This window comes from Uloborus diversus, chromosome 4, assembly GCF_026930045.1.
Source record: "Uloborus diversus isolate 005 chromosome 4, Udiv.v.3.1, whole genome shotgun sequence".
NCBI classification, from domain to species: Eukaryota; Metazoa; Arthropoda; class Arachnida; order Araneae; family Uloboridae; genus Uloborus; species Uloborus diversus.
In genome coordinates this window covers 74,681,647-74,698,648 of record NC_072734.1, presented here as the reverse complement: position 1 = coordinate 74,698,648, position 17,002 = coordinate 74,681,647, and the positions used below count along the sequence as shown (strand labels likewise).

The 17,002-nt window shown below is 32.7% G+C and overlaps 1 protein-coding gene across 1 annotated transcript in view; it reads right to left on the bottom strand.

Moving 5' to 3' along the window:
* Positions 1-17,002, bottom strand: part of LOC129220636 (potassium channel subfamily T member 1-like) — a 173,994-nt gene that overhangs the window by 119,419 nt on the left and 37,573 nt on the right. Inside the window, exon 4 of the mRNA XM_054855066.1 lies at positions 14,485-14,574. Coding sequence (XP_054711041.1) covers positions 14,485-14,574 — 90 coding nt within the window. The remainder of the gene's footprint in view (positions 1-14,484; positions 14,575-17,002) is intronic.

The window sequence follows — 17,002 nt, the reverse complement described above, 5'->3', positions numbered from 1 at the left end:
TAGAAGTGGCTGTACAAATTTTGTGGGTATATTTTCCTCAGGATAACATTAGACGTTTAATTAGCTCAATGCGGGATCGTGTTGCGGCTTGTGTTGCAGCAAAAGGGGGTACAACGCGCTATTGAAGTAGCACTGTATTTGTCTCATTTCTTAGCCTGTATTTGTTTAATTGTCTTGATTTTGGGAATCAAGTATATCTCTCACCTATATTATTCTGTATATTAAATTTCACTTCAATCCAATGTTTCCTTCTTGAGGCACTATTTTCAATGTTCTTGAGTGTATAACAGCCGATGATCGAGTAACCCGCGTGTTTCAACAATGAAACTCGCGTCACGGCATGATAATTTAATAAAGTGTTTCGGTAATGTTAAACATGCAGGGAAATGCTTTATCTTAACAGGGCTGAACCGAATTCGGTAAAAAAACTGTTTTACTGGTACGACTGTCATTTCAGGGGAATGAAGAAACGAAAAAGCGCTCAACTATGAACGCTATCTACTGGAGTTTAGGGTTAATCCCCTGGAGATTTAGAGTTAAATTTCAACTCTCAAACTATCACCGAACAGTTAATTGCTTCGTTCAAATGTAGAATAAGAGAAGCAATTTTCACCCGTCATACCTTGACGGACGACTTTCGAGTTATAAAGCATTATCAAGCATATCATGGGTTGAATATTCGTTTATTATTTATTGATAATTTAAGTTTATTGTTATGAAAATCTGACACATATATTGCAACCCGCAAACAATCCTTAAGAAGTCCTTGGATATGCGTTTTAATTTGGCTAAATATAGACACTGCCGAAGTAACGGATTAATTGCCACTGGAATGTAACGATTCTCTAAAATTTTTTCCTTTTATAAATTTAATGTCACTGAGAGGGAAAGGATTATTTCACACGAAATGTCTCTTCTTTTAATGTCAATAAACAAAATTGAGACTTTATAGTTTTATTTCCCCCAAAAAACATCTTAATTACTTTTAATTCATATTTTTGTAACTGTAAATAAAGACAATCAATTAGAAAAATCCGTTTTTTTTTCAACCAAGAATATTGTTACAATATTTTTAGTGTGAGCTTTTAGAACTTTTGGAGTTCAGTGCTATACGTACTTGAATTGTTAGATGACAGCAAAAGCTGATTGGCTGTCGTTTAAATTATACACATAAAAGGTTAACGCATTTGTTTATTTTTTTTTTAAATTCAGTTATAAAAAAACCTTCAAATAAAATAATAAGTTTTAAGTAGTTGATTCCACATAAGTGAAAATTAATATTTTTTGAACATTATTCACCAACTTATCACTCGTATTAACAAAAAAAAAAAGAAAAAAAAAATATATATATATATATATATATATATATATATATATATATATATATATATATATATATATATATATATATATATATATATATATATATATATATATATATATAGTTTGAATCCACGCACTGCTTTCACTAATGCATTGAAAAAATTTAATGCATAGAAAATAATTATTGCTTCACATAAATCATTTTCGTTTCGAGAAGCAGAGGGAAATCTATGAAAAGTAGTTGTCTACAATTCCCAGAACAAGTTACCACTTTAAATGAGTTTTTTTTTCTTTCAGAAAGTGTGCAACAAAGTTGGAAAAAGAACCTTTTAGGTTTTAAGAAACTGCTTTTAAAACGATGTTGCGTACAAATATAAATTAATCCCCATCCTTCTTTTTTTACTGCCATTTTTATGTGAGCAACCTCTTCCGTAAAAGTAGAGGGAAAGACAGTATCGAATAGCATCCGTTTTACGTTTCTAAAAAATCGAATTCCTTTTACTCTTTCTTCGTTAAAGCTAAGTGACGCAAATCGAGAAAATAGGATAGTATTTCTTAGGAAAAAGAATGGCACTTCTTAGGGAAAAAAGGATGTCTTCAAAATATAGTCTTTTATTGAATTTTAAATCACACTATTTGAGCATTTTGATATCATTACTGAGCTCATCCACAGAATTAATTCTTCTATATTATTCTTAAAGAGGGCGTTATTGAGTTAAGAGGTCTGGCAACATAATATTTAGACTCTAGAAAATTGCCGTCAAGGTATGTTGGGTGAAAATTGCTTCTACATTTGAACGAAGCAATTGTCTGTTTCGTGATAGTTTGAAAGTTGAAATTTTAACCCTAACTCCAGTGGATTAACCCTGGGCTCCAGTAGGTAGCGTTCATTGACGACCCCTTTTTCGTTTCTTCATTCCCCTGAAATGACAGCCTGACCAGTAAAACAGTTAAGTGACCGGATCTAGTTCAGCCTGGTCCCAATAAAGCCTTTCCCTGCATGTCAAACATTGCCAAAAAAATATTATCAAATCTATTTTTAAATAAAACAAAGAATTTTTATTTAGGTATTTGTGTATGTTTCCTAAATCCACAGTTTACATCGGACCTCGACCAAATTTGATACGGAAGTACTCGAGGACCGGAGAGGGAACGTAGAGAGGTTTCCAAACACCATAAGAAAACCGAACCGTTCGAATTTTAATTTTAGGACTCAAAAATGGCGTTTTTTTCCATAATATGAGAGCGAAAAAATATTCGTAAAAATTAGAATAAAATATCCGTAGAAACCCCCGATTTTTCTGCATCAGATAAAATGTTCCAAGGTAATTAAAACGTGAATTGTAACTGCTTTTAGCTAATTCCATGCTAAAATGTAAGTAAGCCTTCAATTAGAAATTCATTGTTGAACAATGCTTTTATTTAAATTTGTAGCGTGAAGAAAATCATTGAGAAAAAAGATCTGTTGCCATTTTTTTTCTCGAATATGAACAAATAAAACTCTGACTTTTGTTTTGAGGATTTTCCTGTAATCAGAGGTTTAAAAATTTTCCTTTTTGGGTGATTTTTTCACGATCGTTGGGAAATATTGCAGATTTTTTTTTCTTTTTTTTTAGAGTTGTTATTTATTGAATGCGCGTCACTTGACATATCTTTTGTTTTCGAGGTAGACCGTGCAAAGCTGGGTGATGCAGCGAGGTATCTGAGAAATAACTTACTGAGTTTTCGGTGCTTCACCAACGAAATAATGCATCACGCATGCTATGGCGGAAGTTTCATTGTTGGTGACGTTATAGCATTACTCGATCAGTGAATAGGCTGGTATATATATGTTAGAAAACACGCAAAGTCTCGAGAAAAGAGGAGAATCTTTGAAAAGGGAACATTTTGCATTCGGAAACCTGCAGCAAAGCAATTTCTCTCAATTGCATCTTTTCAGAGCTTCGATTGAATGATATCTTTATATAGGGGAAAGTGGGGTAAAACCGAGACCCTAAGGTTTGCAGTTTTTAGCATAAAGGAACGAAATTTTGCAAAAATATGCACTACTTATCTATTAATGTAACCACAGTTTCAAAAACATTTTTTTTTTTTTAATTTTCATTGTTATTATTATTATTTATTTTTTTTTTGGCAAAAAAAGTCATTTTACCCGGTTTTGCCCCGCTAGTGGGGTAAAACCGGGAAGACAGGTTACTGCTATGGAAAAATTAGTTTTTTAAATTTTCCACAAAATTCAAGTTTTATTTAGTGACCTATGTTAACTATTGTTATAACATAATAGAATAAGTATAAAAGGACACATATTGATGAATTGTCAGTAAATTTAATTGTTTTTACCTTTAATTTTTTGCTGTTATATATGGCCTATTGAAACAAGTCGCAAGTAAAATAGTTATCTGACTCTTCGGCCCCAGAGCAGCTTTTATGGGCCCAACGACGACATTGGATGCATTGGATCCATTTCTCACCACCCTTAGAGTATGAGTAAAGCTCATTGCAGTAAATGTAGGCAGTATTATCATCCTCATCACTGGACTCATCCCTCATTTGCTCCTTCGGTTTTTCTTATTTTGGACGCTTTTATTTTCTGTCTGTTCCTTTTTGGCACCTTTATTATGTAGCCGTTTCTTTGGTTCATTTAACTTTCCTTCAGGTTTTTATTTCTTCCGTCCATCTTAGACCTTCTTTCCGTCATTTTTCTTTTCTTCTAATGTTACCTGAAGATGAAGCCTGTATAGGGAGCCCCAGTCAAAGGGACAGTTTTTCTATTTCTCTTGTCCTCCTTCGGCTGCATCTTTCTCTCAGTGTATGGGGGAGATACTTGGTTTTGCCCCTCGGTTAGCCCCCGGTTTTGCCTCGTACGTACAGCTTTCACAAATAATGCCGTCGTATGATAATACAGAACACTACAGACAATTACTTAGAATAATAATGAAGGTAATTAAATGTTGTACAAAGCGAGATACATACTTTTACTGTTTCAGAAACAGGAACGTAATATAATAAGTGTAGTTTTGTTCAAACATTTTAAGCAAGAACCACTCGAAAGAAGCGAGTCTATTACGTTCTAATTTAATGTCCGTTGCTTCTTCATCAAGGTGAAAGGTAGTTCCTCTCTTGTCCACGCGATTGCAGTGCTTACAGAAGCTAGAAGGGGGTACCCGGTTTGCTCCCGACTTCCCGGTTTTACCCCACTTTCTCCTATTAATAGGCAAGTCGTTTTCTTTCGGTACCGATTTCTCCTCTGTTTGTGAACCGATTTGCTTCATTCCTTTTTTTGTTCAGTAGCTATTGCTGAGTTTGAGTGTCATCAATAAAAATTTTTGAAATCGAACCCTAATTAACGGATATATTAAATAAAAACGCATTTTCGTCCAAAATTGCTCTTCCTACGCGAACGGATGGTTATTTTTTTCGAATTTGATATGGTTGGAAAGATCTTTAACCCTTAACAGGGTAAGTGCGGTCTCACAGACCGCTTAAAAGTTCATCCAACCACCCCTATTTTATTTTCTGCCTGATTGAATGTTTTTTCCCCAATAGCTTTTTGTTTTGTGACTTTGAACACATCCCTTGCCGATCACGATGTTTTGGCACGCGCATCTGATTTAAATGTCATTGTATTTTTAGAAGCGGTCTGTGAGACCGCTCCTCCCCTTCAGTGTTACAATTTTCGGCAGTAGTAGACATGACTCTTAACGTTACAACCGCGGATATAGGTTCATTTATCTTATCCGCGTTATGCGGAAGAAATGCAAAATATTCTAGATGAGGTTGAGAATTGTTTGAAATGTCTGCAAAAGTTACGCAATGATGTTCGAAGGACATTTAAAGGCTGAATTATTCTTGGAAATACGACGTGAAATACTATAGGGCTGTCAAAATGTTCCCGAAATGTGATAGAAACAATTTTCTGGTATTGAAATGTCCTGTATATATTTAGCAACTAAAATAAAATCATTAATTGATAATAGATTTATCTTTATTACGAATAGTAAATTATTTACTGCAGCATATGATTTATCTCGAAAAATCTTTAGGCATTTGTTAAATTTCCTCGGAAAGAGTATATTTCAGTTCAAAATTTAAAAATATTTTTCCCCGTGCTAACAAAAGTGCGAAGAATATTTAAAGGAATTTACAGGAATGTATCTTAATTACATGATTTTTAAAAAAATTGAAAGCAGAACGGTCTCTGAGACCTCACGTCCCCTGTTATGTCCTAACTTTTCACCTACCCTGTTACGGGTTAAAAAATACTCCTAACGAAGAAATTGTCAGGGCGTCCAACGTCCAATAACCTAAATCCACTAGAAAAAAAAATTATAAACTTTTTTTGTTAGCGAAACTTAAAATTTTAATTTTAATATTTAAATAAATCATTTTCCGGAGTGAGGGAGGACTTTCAGTTTCGATAAAATCACCATCTGAAAAAAAAAAAAAAAAAAAAAACAGTTCCCTATAATACCTGTATTTGCTATCACCACAAACAGATTTCAAGGTGAAGCTTTTGATAAAATTGGCGTATTATTACGACGTCCATTGCCTTTCGCATCGACAATTATAAATTGCCGCGAGTAGAATTCGTTCATTTGACTGTTGGAAATTTGGAAATTTTATATTTCTAACGGCAAAGGTCATGCCAACTTTTACAAAGAATATTGTCGGTACAGAAGTTTTGCGTATTATTTCATTCAGGAAAACTTCCATAATTAGCGAACTTTATCCATTGGTGTCAAATTTTGGCACAAATGTCAGCGTGAGAAATATTTTTCTTTTGCATTCGTAAAAAAAAAAAGCAGAGAAATGTCTATTTGTAAGGAGCTGACTACAAATGAAGTCCCTCTTTAAGGTGGGGTTTGTCAAATTCTAACCTTTCGTGACAAGGGGAAGTAAATAAATGACAAGAGGGTCTAACAATAGGGAGAATATGACAACAATCTTATTATATATTTTTTTATAAGGACGCTTATGAAAAAAAGCGTGGCATGTGACAAAGGGAAGAGGGAGTATGGTGAAGTGCGAAACTTTGTGGTGAAGGGGGAGAGGGTCAAAAATGTAGAAAAGTGAGACATCAGTTATGCACCGCCCTCAACCATAAACAAATTACAAAGACGAACTTTTTAAAAAATTGTACTATTATTGCGACGTCCAGTGTTTTCGAATGAACAGTTTTATGTTGCCACGAGTGGAGTTCGTTCATTTATTACTTGGAAATTTATGTTTCTAATGACGAAGAAGCAACTTACTCATTAATAGTAGACGTTTTATAAGTATTATTCACACAGAAGCACAGACTGATTTCCCAAAAGGCTCGGGAAGCTTGAGCTTCCTCTCAGAATTTTTATTGGGCCTAAATTTCACTGTAAAACTGTGCTTAACAATTCCAGTTTCTGCTTTTGACTGTGTTTCTTAAAGAGATAGCAAACATATGAGTCTGCTTAACAAAAATGTTTAAAAGAATTACATTATTGAAAGTGAGGACTCATTTGATAAAATATAGCTACAAGATAAATTTTCAAATGTTAGATTTAATTCAACACAGTTACAATGTACTTTTGTAACATTTAATTTCTTTTGTGAAGTGTCAAATATAATTCAAAATGTTACAACCCAAATTTTCCGGGAATTTAAGTGCAACATATGTAATTCGCAACTCCAATAAACTATAGGGCCACTGCCTAATGGCGGATGAAAAGGCTTGTAGGAAGCTTTCTTTTCTACTCTTCTGAAACTACATTACATCACAAACTGTCAGAAACCTTTAATTTACCCCAAAGAAAACACGTGGAATGTAATTTTTTACCTTTTTCAATAGTATTGTTAATCACCGCAAAGTAGCGTATTCGAGCTCTGGAGTTGCCTATAAACAAAATTTCCGTCAGTAGAATAAACTTAACTCTGAATGGGGTTGTTTCCTTCAGTCAAAAATACTACTTTTAGTCACTGAAATTGACAGAATCAGCAAAAAAAAAAAAAAAAACGTAGACTCAGAAAATATTTTCATTTTCCCAACAGTTATTTTTTAATTATTTTTTTTAAATGTCCGATCTTTCAAACTAGAGCCGCTACATAGATAGGTCGACACACCAGCTTAATTTTAGCCATTTTGGATCGAATTTTTCATAGTTGCATTGCTAGGGTTACCACAGCAAAGTTTCGAATTTCGCCAAATTTGCCGAAAATAATATAAATTAATAATAAATAATTAATAATAAATTTTTTAAATGTCCGATTTTTCAAACAAGGCGTGGTCTTGATGACGTCACAAAAGATGCACTTTGCCGCATCTTTCTACTACGTTTCCACGTTATGATAATCAAGCAGCGAATTAAAATTACGCTCTACGCTTGCTACCAACCATATCGTTGCCAATACACGTGAGTAAAGATGTGAATTAAATATTTTGGACCGTGAATGGCAACACTGAATGGCATTTCATCATTTGTCATGTCATCGGCAGAAGTGTTAAACGATGAAAGAGCACCGATTTTTAAAATTAAAGTAATTTTTTTAAAATATTAAACTTAAAGAAATTATTTAAAAAATGGTCAGATCTATGTTTTTAAGCATGCTCTTTCAGTTTTTTTTTTTTTTTTTAATTTCGGAAACCAACCAATTACCGAAATATCTTCTTTCATCCATTTATTGTGAAATTAACAGACAAAAAGTGAAATTGGAATAAATTATTACTGTTAGGTGTTGTGTGCACGTAGAAAAATTTTATATTTCCAGGTATGCAGTAAACATGAGTAAGAGTATAAATAAAAATGTTATAAATAGTTAAATTCATATAAGAGTTCTCAAATATTCATTTATGAATATGGTCGAATTTCGGCCACTGGGCGAAAACTAGTATTAATGAAACAACATACTACTTGCTAATATGGAGACGAGACCTAAGTATTCTCGCAATCGAAAATTTTTCGACCGTTCGGAAGATTTTATCTATGTGTTTAAGACAAAAAACATTTGAAGTTTCAAAGCTAAGTAAAACAGAATTATAAATTATTTTTTTCACTAACATTTTGTGGATTCGCCGATACAACACGATCTTTAACAACTTAATTCTTCCCTGTCACCAGCATTCATTTAGTTCTTGCAGACGATTAATATGAGAGCTATTTTATTTTAACACTAGAGTAGACCCGCACGGCTTTGCCCGTAGTTGAAAATTAAAAGGTCATTTGGTTCACCTGGTTTTTCACACTTAAGTAGCCTAATTTGGTCTAATCTGTTGAAATTCACATAAAAGGAAAAATAAATACAAGTGCTGAGATCCCATGAGCGCACGTCCAAATTAAGCTCCACATCGTATTCCTTCGCATTTTTTTTCCGAAAATGAGTGGATCACAAACATTGCCGTCAATTTAATTACATTCATACATATATTAAGTTTACAAGATCGAAGAACTTTTACTGCATAAAAATTAACTACTAGTTCTCATGTTGGATCAGAGACCTATTCATAACAGGATTTTGAAGTAAGATTTCTCATCTTAATAAGATCATTGTTTATAGTAGTTTAATGTTTAAAACTTCGAATTTTATATGAATCAGCTGCAAAAGCTTCAATGGAGCTGCATCTGTATCAAAGAGCTTCATGAAAGTTAAAAAAAAAAAAAAAACTCAGTCTTTATTTTGACTAACATAAGGCAAGTCGATGTACTTTTCGAAATACTAGAAAAGTTAAATAGAAAAAAAAAGAAAAAAGAAAAAAAGAAAATTTTAATTTTTGGCATTTTGAATTCAAATTATGTTTTCGCAATCACGAGCGTGTGTCTATATGTTCGCACGCGTCTGTGTAGGCGGTGGTGTGTGTGCGTGTGTGTATAGACTTTCATGTGTATAGGCGTGTGTGTGTATGTAGGCGTGTGTGTGTATGTAGGCGTGTGTGTGTATGTAGGCGTGTGTGTGTATGTAGGAGTGTGTTTGTGTATGTAGGCGTGTTTGTGTATAGGCGTTTGTGTGTATGTAGGCGTGTGTGTGTATGTAGACGTGTGTGTGCGTATGTAGGCGTGTGTTTAGGATATGGGCGCAACCTGGAGACGCTGCTCGCTAGAGGAGCAGCATCGGGAGACGGCGGTACTGCAGAGGAAGGTGGGGGGAATATCAAAAGACATCGCTCAACAGTCAAATGAAAACACTAAGCAATTCGTGATTGCTCAAAAAAAAAAAAAAAAATCAATAAATATAACAAAACTTTGCATGTTTGAAATAATTGAAGTGAATATTTTCTATTAAAGTGAAAGATTTTTATTCAAGCGCAGGGAGAAAAAAACATCAAACAATGAAATTGAAAATTTTCCTTCAAAATTTAAAGAAAACATTTTATGAAACGCTTAAAAGATTAACCTAGGAAAATTTCTCAACACATCGCGTAAATTTACAGCCTGACCTCCGATAATATGGAAAGTCAAATATCTAGTTTATAAGCGGAAATGGGCAGATCTATTAGTTTACAGAGGTGGTAGTTTGTTCGTTGCTGATGGCCTCGTAAATTGATTGCCTCGTAATTAGTTTTGTGAAAATAACAATTTGTACAATGCATTATTTTTTTTATGAGATATATTTGATCTATATTCTCACTGCAAAAATTAATTTCTGATTTATTTTTTACAACTTAATTTTGAGCTGACTATTTTGCTTTTAATATTCTGAAAGAAATTAAAACATTTTATCTTCGTTTCGTTGTTCCCATAAAAACTGTTTGTTTCCTCTCATTTTCAACTTTGGGAATGCAATAAATTAATAAGGCCGTAAGAACATTATAAAACCCTCAAAATCCAATCCCTATTTTCCTTTCTACCCTGCTAGATTCATTCAGATGGAATTGTCTTAACTTGGCCGATTGACGAATTTCATATTTTTCGTGGTCAGACTTTAAATGAATGTTGAACTTTCCAATATAATACTTCTTGATTTTTTCCGAAAAGTTGAAGAATAAAACTAAAAATTAAATTTAGCATCGTTGTTGACAGATAGATAGCTAAGTCGCTACTCAATCTAGGGTAGTTTACATTTTGACTGATTGTGAATTTCTCTGCTAAGCAGTAAACACTAACTTAGTGACAGCAGTCACAAATCTTCTTTGTGATTGCTGTTTAGTTTCCGTAAAGAAGCTCAAAACGTTTTCGCATTGAAAAAGATTTATTTGTGACACGGAAATACGCGAATTAAAAATAATTTTCCAACTGTGCGTTAGTGAAGTCTTACCAGTAGCCGAATTCATAAGCAGTTTTATTTTTTCGAAATTCAAAATATCCTTAAAATATGCATCATTTGTTATATAACAGCAAACACATTTTCATTGGTGTGTGTAATAATTTAAAAAAAACAAAAACAAAAAAAAAACAGAGAGATTTTTTTGCTTTAGCTTCTGGTTTTGTTGGAGGTTTAAGTACAAAGTGGTGCATCAAACAAGTAAATGAAATGTCTAACTTGTGAACAAACAAAGCTTCTTAGTCCATAAAATTGTGAGCTTTTTTATCTTCTTTACTAATATAATAAAGCTCAAAGTCTCTCTGTCTGGAAGTCTGTAGGATGTTTGTGACGCGCATAGCACCTAGACCGTTCGGCCGATTTTCATGAAATTTAGCACAAAGTTAGTTTGTAGCATGGGGGTGTGCACCTCAAAGCGATTTTTCGAAAATTCAATTTTTTTCTTTTTCTATTTCAATTTTAAGAACGCTTTCCGGAGCAAAATTATCATAAGATGGAGAAGTAAATTACGAAATTATCATGACGTGGAATGGGAGAGCGAATGAACATAGCTAATTGGCGAGAAATTCGTCATCCATTATTTGTAACTATACAGGCGAACCGAATGATCTTTTAATTTTCAACTACGGACTAAGCCATGCGGGTACCACTAGTTGAGGCCTAAATTTCATTGATTATTCTTCAGACTATGCTTTACATCCATCTCTTATTTAATATTCTCTTCTTATTCCATTAGTTTATGTTTCACTTTATTTTTCCTCCCTCTTTCTTAAAACTGTTTTCTTTTTAAATTGTTTTTTTTTTTCTCTCCCCTTTTCATAACAGTATAGAAAGCACAAACTATTGCCTTTTTTTTCCTGAGAAATTAATGTCATGTTACAAAAAGCAAAAAAAAAAAAAAAGGGAATTCACAAGAGTGGGTTTTTTTACTTGTCGGACTATCTAACAAAGCCATTTTTCTTATGAATTATAAAAAAGGAATTCAAATTCACAAAACAGAAATCTTTTCGATAAATCCTCTTTTATATCACGTAAGAAAATGTTTTCTCCGTCGTCTTTTAAACTTGAAGTTGAAATTAGCTTTAAAAGATACAGCTGTTACATATTGCTGAAAGTTTATGCAAACTGCTTGAAGGTATTTTCAGACATCTACATTTCCACGTGCAGAGTAAGAAAAAAAGTGACTGTCAAACTTATACTAGAGTGATCGAAAACACCTTAGGATAATGTCATTTAAAAGCACATTTTTTAATGATGCTGCTGACAGTTTAAAAAAACTTGTGTTTCGTAAAAACACGATAGAAGTGGAACTTTTTTTTTCTTTCCCTTACATTCTGAATTGTCTCAACACCCACACGTTTTCTCTCCTCCATGTTCTTGTTCTTTCTGTGCCTAATTTAGGCATATTCACAGCGAAATTGTACATTTTAATAAAGAAAACAGATTATAAACTACGAGAAAACTAAACAATACTTGAAATAGACTTTTCAATTGTTGCTAAAAACAATGACAAATACTAGTCATTATAAAGTTAATTTTTAACCGACTTCAATAAGGAGGCGGTTATCAGTTCATACCGTATGTATGTTTTTTTTTCCTGTTTGTCCACTCACAGCGTCTCACCTAGTGAACCGATTTTGATGATTCTTCTTTTAATGGATAGGGGATGACTCAACTTAGGTCCCACCACTTTGTTTGACCATATTTGTTCTTTAGAAAAAAAGGTATGGTCAAAAAACAGTAAATTTCATGCAATTTCCCAATTAAATGATTAAATTATGATAACCGCCTCCTTTTTGAAGTCGGTTAAAAAGGCCATTGTTTAAAAAATTTGGTGCCATACAACAATAATATTAATAGTAATTGTGGTGATAATTTTGAATGAAGGCTTCTCTGAAGCAAGAATCAAGTTTCTTCAGTTTCATTGCTCTATGGTGGGGGTAAACCTAACGTGGAAGCGAGGTTTAGGCAGTGATTAGGATGTGCTTAGCCTTCACAATGCTACTAGGTAAGGTTTGCTTCAAATATAGTAGTATTTTTATCGTTATCATGTATGCTAATAACAGATGATTTGGGCTAAGTAAGGAGATACAGGATTGCATAAAAAGCAACTATGCTGTGAAATGTAAATTAGTTAGGGAAAACGTAATATTTAAATGGTTATAATTAAAATAACACACAAATGAATTCCAGGGAGGAACAAAGATAAATTTTTAGTTTCAATCGCTTAAAGTTTAAGGTGTGTTTTTATGGTTTTTTTTTAGTAGTAGTAGTATGGAGCATTTTTATAAAAAAAAAATAAGGTAAAGTTTCGTTATGGTAACTTCTTAATATTTCAAAAATACATTTACACTAAAAAGAATAAAATAAAAAAAATTTGAAAAAAAAAAAAAACACAACCGACTTAAATTGCTCAAAAAAGTGAAAAATAATTTTATTCTTTAAACACCATCGATAATACTTTTAAACATAATTTTTGAAGTTGGCGCAAAAACGATCGATAAAATCATTCACAGCCATAACTCAACTACAAGTATAAATTTAACCAAGCCCAGTTTCTTCACTACCACATGCATTACGCATTGATGACAGCACATTTGAGTAACAATATAAATGTTTCGTTCCTAACTTTAGATGCTTTTTTGATAAAAATATGAAAGAAGCATGGTTACAATGGATTTTACTTTTTGTTTTTGCACTAACTTCAAAAATTATGTTTAAAAGTATTATCGATGGTGTTTAAAGAATAAAATTATTTTTCACTTTTTAGAGCAATTTTGAAGTCGGTTCTATTTTTCTTTCAAAATTTTTTTATGTTAATAAAAGTTAACAAACTAATTTCAAGGCTGAAAGCAAGCAAAGTGGATTACACTTTTTAAACAGATGACTTGACTTAGCGCCGCTATATACAGTGCTGGCCAAATTATTTGACTAAAGAGTTTTTTGTTTTTTGTACATTTTTTGTAATAAAATACTATTTATTTTACTGTTAAAGTATAGTACATACTGTACACTGATTATTACGTTATTTTAGCATAATTTAATGCTTGCAGGTTGCAGCACTGTCTGCTTTGTTTATGTTCTTTGTTTATCTCCCTACCAGGAACATAACCTCAATTAGCTTAAACAGTGCACTAGTTCTTTTTATTAGTGTGTTCTGTTATATTTAAAGTTAGTTTTAGGTAATTAATGAGTATGTGTATGTGAGTATATATAATAGTGAGTATAAACATTTTTTCCCTGCTTTTTTAAAAAGTTAAGAAATGGTGTAAACCTTGTGAAAAGTATGCCAAAAAGACTTAAAATGCTCATCAAGAACAAAGGAATGCATACTAAATATTAGATAATTATTTTACTGTTCGTTAATGTGTCTATAGTTATGTAATCAATAAAGAATTTGCTTTTAAAACAGTCTAATAATTTGGCCAGCACTGTAAATCTATATAGGGGCCTTAACTTGACTTAATGGGAAGACATCTTCGAAAACCTGCATTATTTGAAAAATTTAAAATGAACAAAATCCAGAAACATATGCTTTCTTAGGTTTAGCATAGAAATAAATTTGTTGAATTTATTAATAAAACTAACTTTTTAAATTGCTATTATTATTCATTGTTTTTGGCAACAATTAAAAAACAACTACGTCACTTCCGTCACACAAAGAGGTTGAGGATAAGAATTTTAAAGCCCTCGCATAAAAAGTTTCACTTCAAAAACGATCATTTCTAGTTATATGACCATACATAGGTTGACAAGCGTCACTTCACACATTTGTAACAAACAGTTCAGTTTTGTCTTGTGAAGTTGCTCAAAAAATCGTGTTTCCGGGTTCAGTTGGAATTTTGAAAAATAACTCAAACAGAATGTTTTAGGCTCCTACAAATAAAATATTGCGTTGACATTTAGCAGTTAAAAAATTGAGAAAAAGAAACTTACCAATTTATATAATATGATGTTGGTCCACTATTTTCATAAGGAGTTTCAGGTGTAAAGAACATTGTAACATTTTGAGCTTCACAACCATAACTGAAACACAGAAAACATGATTAAGCGACTGATAGAATGGAGTCGTTTCAATAATTTTAAAAGTATTTTTTTCTGAAAGAGCATGCTTAAAAACATAGGATCTGACCATTTTTTTAAATAATTTATTTAAATTTAATATTTTTAAAAAAATACTTAAATCGGTGCGCTTTCATTGTTTACATTTCTGTCGTGTGACATCACAAATGATGAAATGCCATTCAATGTTGCCATTCACAAAACAAAATATTTAATTCGCATCTTTACTCACGTGCATTGGCAACGATATGGTTAATAGCAAGCGTAAAGCGCAATTTTAATTCGCTGCTTGATTATCAACGTGGAAACGTAGTAGAAAGATGCGGCAAAATGCATCATTTGTGACGTCATAAAGACCACGCCTTATTTGAAAAATCTGACATTTTAAAAAATTAATTAAAAAAAAAAACTGTTGGGAAAGTGAAAGTATTTTCTGAGTCCATGTTATTATTATTATTTTTTTTTTGCTCATTCTATCCATTTCAATGACTAAAAGTAGTACTTTTGACTAAAGGAAACCACCCCATTATGCAGCGAAAACAATACACAGAATTTATTGTACCGCCCAGGTTCATGTACAGGGTTTTATAAAGGGTTCACCGTCGTTCATGTTCTCTAAGTAAGTTATGTTTGTAAAAAGAATTCTGTGACAGACCTGCGTCCAGAAGTCCCCATAGCACGTACAGCCTTAAAATTTGGTACAAAACTACTTCGACCCCCGGCGGTTTACACATGGGGTTTTTTATTTTAAATTTCAAATAAGTTTTTTTATAATTTTTTTTTTTTTTTGCTAAAATTTCACATAAATTACCTTTTTAAAGGATGAAAGATTTCCCGTACCCCTAAACATTCTATGTCGTTTGTTGTGTCTTGAACCTGGCAACAAGTATTTATTAATATTTTACCAAGCTGTGTTAAATTGCGGTTGCCATGGTTTCCGTTTGAGTTCCATTCTTATTCGCAAAATTATTAGATTATGTATCTGTAGTGTTCATGTTGTAGAATTGTAGAATAAATGTTTGTCGTGTGTGAATCGTATCCTTATAGTTATTGCTAAACACGACAACAAGTTGGCGACGAGGATGATGGGATCTTCCAGCATTAATTTTGAGTCATTTGATGTTGCAGTGGAAGATTGGCCAAGTTACGTAGAACGATTTGAGTCTTACTTCTTAGTGAATGAGATTGAAGAGACTAAGAAGGTACCAGCCATTTTGAGTTTAATGGGAGCTACTACTTACAAATTATTGAAGAATTTGGCTACGCCAAAAATTCCTTCTGATCTGGAGTATGATGACATTGTAACATCATTAACTGAACATTTGAATCCAAAACCGTTGGAGATGACGGAACGCTTCAGATTTTACAGGCGTAATCAATTAGAAGGTGAGAATATTACTACATATTGCGCTGAATTACAAAAATTGTCGATGAACTGTAATTTTGGCGAGAATTTAAGTACAATGCTAAGAGATAAATTAGTCATGGGTTTAAGAAATGAAAACATCCAGAAGAAGTTGTTGGCGTAAGATAATTTGACTTACGCAAAGGCGAAAGAAATTGCTTTTGCTATGGAATCGGCACAACGTGATGTGCATGAAATTCAAAATAAAATGGTACATATTAATAAACTGTATAGTTCGGAAGATAAAGTTGCTAAAACTGTTTCGAATAAATTTAAAAAGCCAGAATTTCAAAGAAAAGCAGCAAAATCATCTCGCAAATGTTATAGGTGTGACAGTACGCTTCATTTAGCCCATGAATGTAAACACAAAGACACGGAATGCCGAATTTGCCAAAAGAAAGGACATTTGGCGAAGGTCTGTCGCTCAAAAAGAAATAAAACTGAAATTGTGAAACAAATTGAATCGTGTTCTGACAATGCCCCTGTTCTTAACCCATTCCATGACCAGCCCGAAAACCCTTAACGCGGATGCCGCAGATAACGAACGAAGTAGCTTTTTGCTACGTTGTAATAGCGCTTTTCTCCCCATTTTGCTCTCGGGATTTTAATGTTGTTTTTGCTGTTCAGCTTGCATTCGAAAATCGCTTCGCTTTATTAGTTTTTTGGCACTGAATTAAATAGTGCAATAAAATACAAGGTTGCTAATATGTGCTGAAATATTCATTAAATTTACATAACGGGAAAATAATAAACAATAGAGGATAGGACGAAAAGCAATTATATTTATAACACTAATTATTTTATTGAATAATTTTTCTTCTTGCTTTTATCTCAGTATATCATTATTTTCTTTTTATACACTTAAGAAATCAAAACTTCAAATGTAAGATGATCTACCTTTCAAAAGGGCTCAACAAAACATTCTTCAAACAATTGACTGATCGATCCAACCTGTGAGCAAGGGGAGCATTTGAATGGACAAAAACG